The 11,242-nt window shown below is 39.8% G+C and overlaps 1 protein-coding gene across 2 annotated transcripts; it reads left to right on the top strand.

Moving 5' to 3' along the window:
• The first annotated feature begins 5,578 nt into the window (after positions 1 to 5,578).
• LOC121976223 (nucleolar GTP-binding protein 1-like) lies at positions 5,579 to 9,438 on the top strand. Of its 2 annotated transcripts, none has more exons than XM_042528307.1 (2): positions 5,579 to 5,816; positions 7,160 to 9,376. In XM_042528307.1, the coding sequence occupies exon 2, from the start codon at positions 7,214 to 7,216 to the stop codon at positions 9,254 to 9,256; it is 2,043 nt and encodes a 680-aa protein (XP_042384241.1). In that variant the 5' UTR covers positions 5,579 to 5,816; positions 7,160 to 7,213; the 3' UTR covers positions 9,257 to 9,376. The 2 variants fall into 2 exon arrangements, with proteins under 2 accessions (XP_042384241.1, XP_042384240.1); XM_042528306.1 differs by having other exon boundaries at positions 5,583 to 5,816; positions 7,198 to 9,438.
• Positions 9,439 to 11,242: the final 1,804 nt, after the last annotated feature.

Here is an 11,242-nt window from a genome sequence, read left to right as displayed (position 1 = left end):
CCTGGTGAGTGAAGCCATGTGAAAATCCTAGTGGTTGAAGCTAGGTGAAAGTCCTGGTGAGTGAAGTCAGGCAGATGGGAAGTCCTAGTGAGTGAAGCTAGGCAGATGAAAAGACCTGGTGAGTGAAGCCAGGCATGCGGAAATCTAGGTGGGTCAAGGTTGACCGGACACTTGGTGTTTGGAAGTCCAAGTGGGTCATGGAGGACCGGACAATTGACATGAGATGATAAGTCCAAGTGGGTCAAGGTTGACCGGACACTTGGCGCAAAGAGAAAGTTCAGATGGGTCAAAAGTTGACCGAATTCTTAGCGGTCGTAAGTCCAATAGGGAGTTGGTGTAGGACCGTTGGGCCGGCTAGGAGGGGGTTGTTGGATATCCTGCTAACACAAAAAGGAAAACAAACCCTCCTCGAACTCTTTAGGCTAACACTTGCATAATTAAGTTAAGCAGATAAATTAAAAGCATAAAGAAAAGCGAGGCACAAAAGATTTACTTGGTTACAACCGATGTGGTTGTTAATCCAAGGAAGATTAAGCTCAATAAAACTCCTTCGGGCGGAGAAGCCTCGTACAACGTTGAAGTGCAGAAAACAGAAGCTTAGACTAAAAGAGAGTGTGCAAGCACTGGATTTACAATCAATGAGTTCTATCTAAGCTTCTGGACCAAGGCTATATTTATAGTCTTGGTCCGGGCACCTGGAAGGGTTCCGGCGCCTGGGGATAAATTTTAACCCGATCGAGTCAAACTCGATCCCGTTGAAAGTCGATTCCGGCGCCGAAGGGTTCCGGCGCCTTTGCCGGGCACCGAATGGTTCCCGGCGCCGAGCCCTAAGGTCAACATAAGTTGACTTTTCGACTCGGCTCACTGCCTCGATCCACCTCATCTCGGTCCGGTATGTTCGCCCGGCCTTTGCTTGGGTGATCTCGGCCTTAATAGGGCTCACCCAACCCATGTTCCGACCTTCGAGCGTCCTCCGACTTTTCGTCCCTCGGAATTGCCACGTGTTCATTCTCGCCCACCGTACTCATCCGCAGCCTTCGTCCCTCGTCCTTCTCCCTAGCTGCGCCTCTTGCTCCCCGAGCAATCTTCCGCCCGCTGTCCCTAACCACCGCTGCATTTCCTTCTCGTCCGTGTACTCTTCCAAAGACTCGTCCCTGACGCACAATCCTTCTCGCTAGTCGCCTTCCGCCGAGTACTGCTCCTAAGCTCCCGCACACTTAGACACAAGGTTAAATACAACGCAGGACCTAACTTGACTTGTTGATCACACCAAAACAACCTTGGGGTTCCAACAATCTCCCCCTTTTTGGTGTGATCAACCCAAGTTAAGCTAGGGACAAAAATAGATATGAAATTAAACAGTTTATTGCAATAACATGTAACATGATAGATAAAATTAAATTTTAACAGAATTAAATTTCAATTTTCTCTACCTCCCCCTAGACTTATACTTTCTCTTCTCCCCCTTTGATCACAATAAAAATGGGGAACAACTAAAATCTAAGGGTTGACATTAAAAAAATTTGAAAATATATTTCAATAATTTTCAGGGAAATATTTCTAAGTCAAGACAAATTTTTAAGTCAAGAAAAAAATTTCAAGTATTCGTCATCAATAATTAAACACTTTCTAAGCCGAAAAATTTATGCAAGAAAATTTTAAAAAATTTGATAGCATGAAAAAAAAAATTTCTATGCATTTATTTATTTTATACTGATACTTATATCAACAAGTTTTAAATTTCCATTTCAATTTTTCATAACTTCTCAAATTACACTTTTTCAAAATTAAAGCCACAGATATTAAACATGCAATAATTTGTATCATGTTAATTTCTATTTGAATTGCAACTTCACAAAAATATTCAAATAGCATAGATTCTAACTTGATAAAATTTTTCGACAATATAAAAAATTCTTTCGGCAATGTGCAAAATTCGTTTGAAAGAATATTTTGTAATTTGCCAGAATTTTTTAACAATAAGAATTTGCAGGAATCTATTAATAATAAGTTTCTTAATCCGAAAATATTTTTCGATGAATCAATTTCTAATTCATAAAACTTTTTCAATAAAGTAATTTGTAATTCCAAATTTTTAGGACCAGAAAAAGTTTTCGATAATATTTCTAAGTTGCATAATTCTTTCGAAAAACTTCTTTGTGATTCACAAAAGTTTTTTAGCAAGGTTTCCAACTTGCAAAATTCTTTTGTTAAGATATTTTGAAATTCGAAGAACTCTTTCGATAATATTTTAAATTTGCAAAATAAGTTTGACAATTGATTTTCTAATATAAAAAACTCTTTCGATGATTCGCAAAAATTTTCAGGCAATTCTTCGATTGAATCATTCAATTGATCAGAGGTTCGAGTCCATACCTGACTTACCTTGTCAGTAATTGATTCTCCCCCTATCGAGTTGCTTTCTTCCGAAGATTCTCCCCCTTCATCGATCTCGGGATGTACTTCGGCTGTTGTAGTACTTACCTCGATTTCAGACTCTTCTGTCGGTGGCTCGGTGTCTATTGAGGTGTCAGCTTCTGAAGGTTCTTCGTAGAGCTGCAAGAACTTTTCCCAAAGTTCTTTTGCGCTTTCATAATCTGCGACCTTTTTGAAATCTTCCTTTGGTATTACATTCAGAAGATAATATTTTGCTCGTCCATTTGCCATAGACTCCTCACGTTGCTTTTCGTTCCAGAGGCGTAGATCGAGTCCTTCTCCGTTCGTGTTCTTTGGTTCTTCATAACCAAATTTCATTATTAAAGAAATATCAGAATCTGAGTTAAGGTATACCTCCATGTTTTGTTTCCAGATGGAAAACTCCCCCTCGAATGCAGGTGGGTAGTCACTAGCTCCGGCCATCGTTTTTGTTGCGTCAGACGGCGGTTAGTCCATACCACTTGTAGGACCGTTGGGCTGGCTAGGAGGGGGTTGTTGGATATCCTGCTAACACAAAAAGAAAACAAACCCTCCTCGAACTCTTTAGGCTAACACTTGCATAATTAAGTTAAGCAGATAAATTAAAAGCATAAAGAAAAGCGAGGCACAAAAGATTTACTTGGTTACAACCGATGTGGTTGTTAATCCAAGGAAGATTAAGCTCAATAAAACTCCTTCGGGCGGAGAAGCCTCGTACAACGTTGAAGTGCAGAAAACAGAAGCTTAAACTAAAAGAGAGTGTGCAAGCACTGGATTTACAATCAATGAGTTCTATCTAAACTTCTGGACCAAGGCTATATTTATAGTCTTGGTCCGGGCGCCTGGAAGGGTTCCGGGCGCCCTGGGGGGATAAATTTTATCCCCCAAAGGTCGGATCGAGTCAAAACTCGATCCTGTTGAAAAGTCGATTCCGGGCGCCCGGAAGGGTTCCGGGCACCCCGGTCGGTTCTGGGCGCCCGGAGCCCTAAGGTCAACATAAGTTGACTTTTCGACTCCGGTTCAGCTCGTCTCGATCCAGCTCATCTCGGTCCGGGTCTGTTCGCTCCGACTCCATTTGCTTGGGTGATCTCGGCCTTCCGGAATAGGGCTCACCCGAACCTATGTTCCGACCTTCTCGAGCGTGCTTCCCTCCGGCTTCTCGTCCCTCGGAATTGCCGCGTGTTCCTTCTCGTCCACCAGCGTACTCATCCGCAGTCTTCGTCCCTCAGTCGCACCCCATGCCGACCTTCGCGCTAGCTGCGTCTCTTGCTCCCCGAGCAATCTTCCGCTCCGGCTTTCGTCCCTCGGAACCACCGCGCGCACTTCCTTCTCGTCCGCCGGTGTACTCTTCCGCAGCACCTCGTCCCCCGGACGCACAGCGTGCCGTCCTTCTCGCTAGCTGCGTCTTCCGCTCGAGTACCTGTGCTCCTAAGCTCTTGCACACTTAGACACAAGGTTAAATACAACGCAGGACCTAACTTGACTTGTTGATCACACCAAAACAACCTTGGGGTTCCAACAGTTGGCATGGAACTAGAAAGTTCGGACGTAGTAAACTTCCGAATGCCATAACTTTTGACTCGGATATCGGAATGAGGTGATCTCGGATGCGAAACGAAGCTAATTTCAAGATCTATCCAGTTTTCTACTTTCCAATCAATTGTCCAATTGATAGGGGGTTCAATCGATTGGTTTACGCGAATTCATGCAGAAATGGGCTGAATCGATTGGGTAATCTATTGAAACTTCCCCAATCGATCGGTCAATCGATTGGAAGAGTTTTTGAGAGAACAGTGAGCTTCTGAGTGGATCCGTTGATCGATTGAAATCTCCAATCGATCGGACAATCGATTGTGAGGCTAGAAAATCACGCGATAGCTCTGGAAATCGCGCGAGACACGTTGAATCGATTGGGCAATCGATTCAAGTGTTTTCCAAGAGTACAGAGGCGCTCTAGATCGATCGGTCGATCAATCCAAAGCCTCCCCAATCGATTGGGAGCAATCCAATCGATTGAGATTTGACTGTTGGCGCAAATATAGAGGTTGGCGAGCGTTTTCTTCGACAGAGCTTCTATCTCTTCTCTACGGCAATCACAGCAAAGCTCCACAGCGATCCTTTCTTCCTCACCGCCAGTTCTTGAAGGTTCTTGGAGGCACATCCAAGTCAAGAGGCGAGTTGCAACAAGAAGAAGAAGAAGCTAGAGTTTCATTATAATCTTGTAAGATTTACTTGTATTTTGCTTCTTTCTTTCTTATTGTTGTATTGTGAGCTTGTAAGGCTTCTCCGCCTACGGTAGTTATCATAAAGGAGTGTTTTCATAGTGGAGAGTGCGTGAGTGTGTGGATCCTTGGACTAGTCACCTCTTCTTGAGGTGGATACCAAGTAAATCCCTAGAGTTAGCGTTGTTGTGTTGGTTCTTGTATTTTCCGCTGCACATCTTCACAAGAAGCGAGCAACGACAAGCACGAGATTGTGACAAGTTATTCACCCCATCCCCTCTAGCTATATTTCGGTCCCAACACTATCTTCCAGACAATCTAGCAGCTCAACCTAACTTTCAAGGCTGACAGTCTGAGATTATTTATTCAAGTCATCTTGATAAATAGGCTAAAATTGATTACTTCTCCTCTATATCCAATGACAAATTATCCAACAATAAAAAGTTAGATTAAGGATGAAATAGACAATGACAGGAACACAAACAACTCTCATGGATAAAATAGTCATTCTTTTTATTCAAAACAACTTCTTTAAAAGATAATTTATGTTCAATTGGATTTGAATTATGAATGGATTTATATAGTAGATAAAAAATAATTTTATTTTGTCATAAATTTATTTTTTAAATAGATAAGAAATTAATATTAACTAGGTTAAAAATAATATTTATAGTTGGTTGGTTCTAAATGATATTTTCTGATGGTAAAAAATTTAATATAATTTAAAAAAAAATAAAATAAGGAATTTTCATGGCTTTCACTATATAGCCACTTGCATTTTGCATATTTCCAAAATTAATTTGATATTTTTTAAATAAAAAATAAAAGACCTTTTTAAATTATTCTAAATTTTCATTAATATTTTTTTTAAAAAAAAATATTTTCTTAAATCAAACCTTTCTGAAAAAGCTGCCGTGTATATATATATATCAGGGAACCCTAGTGCAGCTCTCTCTAGACCCAGCTCCGCGCCGCAACTCCCCTCCCTTCCTCCATCCTATCACGATCTCTGTACCAATCTCTCGGCCGCCGGGACGCGGGTCGGCCGTTAGGTTCCTTCGATCTGGGCGGTCAGTATTCCTTCGGCAACTCCAATTTTCCAGGGTGCTGCGGCTCTCCGTTGTCCCATTTCTCTCCTACGAGGTGTTCGTATATTCAACTCCGTCGCAACAGAATTAGGTGATAAACTTTTGTTTAAAAACATAGATTTAATTGAGTGATTTCTTCATCAGTCAGGATGAACTTCGAGTTTGATTTTGAAAAATATAAGATTTTAGCTTGATATTGCTAAAGTCTGTTACTTTGTTCATTATTTGGTTTTAGCGTCTGTTGATGTGATAAGTCGATCGATACCACAAATACAAGAAAACTATGTGTTGTAAAATATATTAAACATTGTGAATCAGATTATTCTGCGATGGTGATGTTTTGGTGTAATAGTAAAGTAGGATAGGCTTTACATTCGTATATGACAAACTCATGCTGTATATGATCAAGTTATTTGCTGCTTTCTTTGTTTGGTTTTTGATATTTAGATTGAAAAAGGTCCCATCCGAGGATAATAGAGTATCTGAATTCAAAATTTCACAGGATCATTTTTCATATTAGCTTGTCTTTATCTAGGGGGGAAAATACTTAAATAAACAGATGGTTAGGTTACAGTATAAATTATTTCTTAATTTTTGCATTAAACTTTATGCACATCTTCATTCAATGCACATTGATAAATGTTAGCGGGCATTGTTATCCCAATAAAAACAATTGGAAAAAGAGATGAAAATCTTTTTTTGTCTTTTATTGTTATTTTCTGGTACATGTTATTGCATTGGTTAAGCATGTTTCTCAAGTTACTAGTCTAGTTAATTGACAGTCTCAATTGTGATATGCGACTTTAAAAAAATAAATTCCAAAGTTTTCTGATATAATATTTTCAGGTCAAGTATAGTAATTGACCATTTGGTTGTGATGGTTAGACCCTCCTCAAACTAACAATCACTGGACATTACACTGGTTAGTTTTTTGAGATAACTTCATTTGGAGAGAAGGAAACGATTATCATGGCTTGAATCTTAATTAAAAGAAAAGAGAACTTGAATCTCAATTGCAGATCCCAAAACTTGAATCTTAGCTTCTTGATCTGGTTGTTTTTTGTCGATGAATGTTTGCTTTTTTTTTTGTGTGGATTTCATTTCCTCTATTGATTATGGTCATATGATAATTAGTTCAATTACTGTGGAACTATGATAATAAGAGTTTGTTAGAACATAAATCAATACAAAATTGATATCAGCTTGTTTGATTTTGATGTCTTGCTTCGATTGATTAGGATCAACATTTTTTTTTATAAGTGTGAAATTATGATACAAGGAGTCTGTTAGAACTCTTCAACAAAATAAATTGATATCAGTTAAGTTTTTCAAATCATTTGGATGCCTTCAGTATACACGTTTTTCATATAGTACTTGAGGACAGTTGAGTTTGTTCTGGTTGATTATGCTTTTTATTAATGCACATTTTTCCAGGCAAGGTAAAAATATTGTAACAGAAGTCTTTTGTGTAGTTAACTTATTGTGAAGATGGTTCAGTACAACTTCAAGAAGATCACAGTAGTCCCGTCTGGGAAGGACTTCATTGACATCATCCTTTCACGAACCCAGCGTCAAACTCCAACTGTTGTCCACAAGGGATATGCCATCTCTCGCCTTCGTGAATTTTATATGCGCAAGGTGAAGTATACCCAACAGAACTTCCACGAGAAGCTGTCAGCCATCATCGATGAATTTCCTCGGTTGGAAGGCATACACCCATTCTATGGAGATTTGCTTCATGTATTGTATAACAAAGATCACTACAAGCTTGCTCTTGGTCAGGTTAACACTGCCAGAAACATTATTGGGAAGATTGCAAAAGATTATGTTAGGTTGCTCAAGTATGGTGATTCATTGTACCGTTGCAAGAGCTTGAAGGTTGCTGCTCTGGGTCGTATGTGCACTGTTATAAAGCGTATCAGCCCTAGCTTGGCTTATCTGGAGCAGATACGGCAGCACATGGCTAGGCTTCCTTCAATTGATCCCAATACTCGCACAATTTTGATCTGTGGATATCCTAATGTGGGCAAGAGTTCCTTCATTAACAAGATCACTAGGGCTGATGTTGATGTCCAGCCATATGCCTTCACTACTAAGTCTCTCTTTGTTGGTCACACAGATTACAAATATCTTCGTTATCAGGTTATTGATACCCCTGGGATTCTAGATCGTCCTTTTGAAGACAGAAATATCATAGAAATGTGCAGTATCACTGCATTGGCACATTTGAAAGCTGCAGTCTTGTTCTTCCTTGACATATCTGGATCATGTGGTTACAGTATTGCTCAGCAAGCAGCTCTCTTCCATAGCATCAAGTCATTGTTCATGAACAAACCACTTGTTATTGTGTGCAATAAGATCGATTTGCAGCCATTGGAAGGGCTTCCTGAGGAGGACATGAAGCTGGTGATGGAGATGAAAGCTGAGGCTGTCAAGTCAATATTAGCCCAAGGTGGAGATTCCAAGGATGACGAGGGAGTTTTACTCACTATGAGTACTATGACAGACGAGGGAGTAATTGCTGTCAAGAATGCTGCCTGTGAAAGGCTTTTGAACCAGAGGGTAGAAATAAAGATGAAGTCGAAAAAGATAAATGATTGTTTGAACAGATTCCATGTTGCAGTTCCAAAGCCTCGCGATACAAAAGAGCGCCCACCATGCATTCCTCAAGCTGTTATAGAAGCTAGAGCCACTGCTAATGCGAAGGAGAAACGGAAGCTCGAGAAGGATCTGGAAGAGGAGAATGGCGGAGCTGGTGTTTATTCTGCTAGCTTAAGAAAGCATTATCTGTTAGCTAATGATGAGTGGAAGGAAGACGTTATGCCAGAGATCCTAGATGGGCACAACGTGTATGATTTTGTTGATCCTGACATCTTGCAGAGGTTAGAGGAACTTGAACAAGAAGAGGGTCTGCGTCTTGAAGGAGAGGCAGTTGAGGAGGACTTTGAAATGGATGGGAAAGAACTTACTGAGGAAGAGAAAGCACTCCTCTCTGAGATCAGAAGAAAGAAGAAATTGCTTATCCAAGAGCATAGGATAAAGAAGAGCACTGCCGAGAGCCGTCCTGTTGTACCAAGGAAATTTGATAAAGATAGAAAATACACAACTGATAGGATGGGTAGAGAGCTATCTGCTCTTGGGATCAATCCTTCTGCAGCTGTCAATCGTGCTCGTAGTCGATCTCTCTCTACGAGGGGTCGCAAACGGGATAGATCTCTGGCAGGACAAGGTGAAGATGGGGAAGCTATGGATATTGACACTGAACACTCTAACAAGAAGCTGCGTGTGCGGTCAAGGTCGATATCCGCATCTCGATCGCGGGCAATAATTGGTGCCCCTGGTGGATTCACTCCTGGAGAAGGGTTCAGAGACATCGTTCAAAAACAACAGGCACTTAAAATCGCTAAGAAGTCAGTGAGGCAGAGAAACAAGGCTGCTTGCAAGGGAGAAGGTGATAGAGTTATTCCAAACCTGAAGCCAAAACATTTGTTCTCTGGAAAGCGAGGCAAAGGCAAGACCACCAGGCGCTAGTTTATGCAAATGTTTTCTAAGTTTTGTCTCCTTGCACTTTATCTTCCCCATGGACTTGTTATCAACAGTATAAGAGTTTTGAAGAAAAAGTGTATCAATTTATTCCAGATATTTTGCTGAGTTGATTGTGACTTGGTAGTAGCATTTTAGTGTCATTTATGCCAGAGCTTGACTTATTTTTAGTGTTTTTGTGAATTTCAATTTGAATAATGCATTTTGGATGCTACATTTAGTTACAGGGAAATTTTCTGATTGAGTTTAACAATTCCAAGTCTTGATTTCATACTTGAAAGTAAGAATGTGAGATTAGATTAACTTGACAGTAATTGATTAAGTTGTAAAACTATTGATTAGCATTGTGGTTGAACTTTAGAGGATGACAAACATTTAGTGGCATGGTTTGGAAGATTTGAAGTGTCGACTGGTTGTGTGAGAGATCGAGTGAGACATTTTATAAGATTGATAGAGTTTGTTCTTTTGGTTGATTGTTTAGAATGAATGGAAAACTGTGGAATGGTCGAGTTTCATTCTTTTATCTTTTTTATGTTGATAGAATGAGACATGAAGTAGAACAATGTATCATGTTGAGTCGGTAGAGGAGCTCAAACAACTGGACGCTGAGAACAGGAAGAAACATAACAGAATTTCTGATTTACAGAATTTCTGATTTGATCGAAGGCGGCCTATGACTGTAGCAGAGGATTGCTGCCGGTTCGACTTGCAGGTTCAGTGGAAAGGGAGGCTGACCGAGACTCCATTACTCGGAGAAGGCCTAAGATCATGGCAGACCTAATATCAAACGGTTCCATATTCTATAGAAGGGAATAAATCATGGAGGATATTTGTCATAATACAATGACTTTTTATATAGAGAAGGTAAGACATTTAACGAGTTATTTTGTATCCGTTGGGAATTGATCATAAATCTATTAGAGAATTACTCAGGTAAATACTAACCTAATCGTGGAGGCTAGTATCATGTGATATCGATCTTGTTTTAGGTCGACAGGTATGCCAATGTGAGAGATCATATTTCAGTCCAATATTGTTAGGTTGGTAGGTTGGCCAACCTCTTTTGTTGATTGCCACTTCAACTCCCCTACGCTGAGCTTGATTTCTCAAACACTTGTTTTTGTTTTTTAAATTTTAGGCTCCAGTGAATCATAGTGAAGCCGTCGATTTTTTTCCCAGCTTACGGAGGCATGAGAAAGTGGAGTCATTAATCGTGCAGTTCCAAAGGAGTTTTAAAAGCAGCTTTTCATTTCACTTTGACCGTGCAGTTTCGGAATAATAGATTCTTTATTTTCCAAATTTTGACCATGTAATTTTAGAATAATGAGATCAGATTTCCATCGGCGAGTCAAAAATTACATATTAATATCATTCATTTGGTGGAATAGGTATGAAAGATCTAGCGACTAACAACAATGGGTTGGCCTTGCTGCGGGTGGACGCCGCATCAGCCACGGCGGCGAGGCTCTCTGGAAACCTCCCGTCTGCACCTTCTATTAAAATCGCTCACCCAACACTTATCTTATGATTTTTTTCAAAAAATAAAATAATAATAGTAATCTTCAGCCAGTAAATGGCGAATCGAACCATAACTGATGATTTTGAATCGTAACATTAAGAGTCGACATTCATGGAACATCCATTCCGAGATCGGATCTATTTTGCACTCTAACTTTGAATCTATTAATATATATTTTTTTAAAAAATAAATTCTTTAATAAAACCGATGATTTTGAATCGTAACATTAAGAGTCGACATTCATGGAACATCCATTCCGAGATCTTAAAAATACATATTATCCACTTTATTCCCAACACTTCCATATGTTCATCATTGGTTCGGATTGATGGCTGAAAAAAAATCTTTCAGAGAATTTGAGCATCAAACAACTGCAGGGTTGCAAGTTCCAATCAATGTCAGTTAAACAACTAGCTCAGATTTCATTCACAGGCCTAATAAAGAGCATTAGAAAT

This window comes from Zingiber officinale, chromosome 4B (genome assembly GCF_018446385.1).
Source record: "Zingiber officinale cultivar Zhangliang chromosome 4B, Zo_v1.1, whole genome shotgun sequence".
In the NCBI taxonomy this organism is placed as follows: Eukaryota; Viridiplantae; Streptophyta; class Magnoliopsida; order Zingiberales; family Zingiberaceae; genus Zingiber; species Zingiber officinale.
This window is presented reverse-complemented; position numbering and strand designations above follow the sequence as displayed.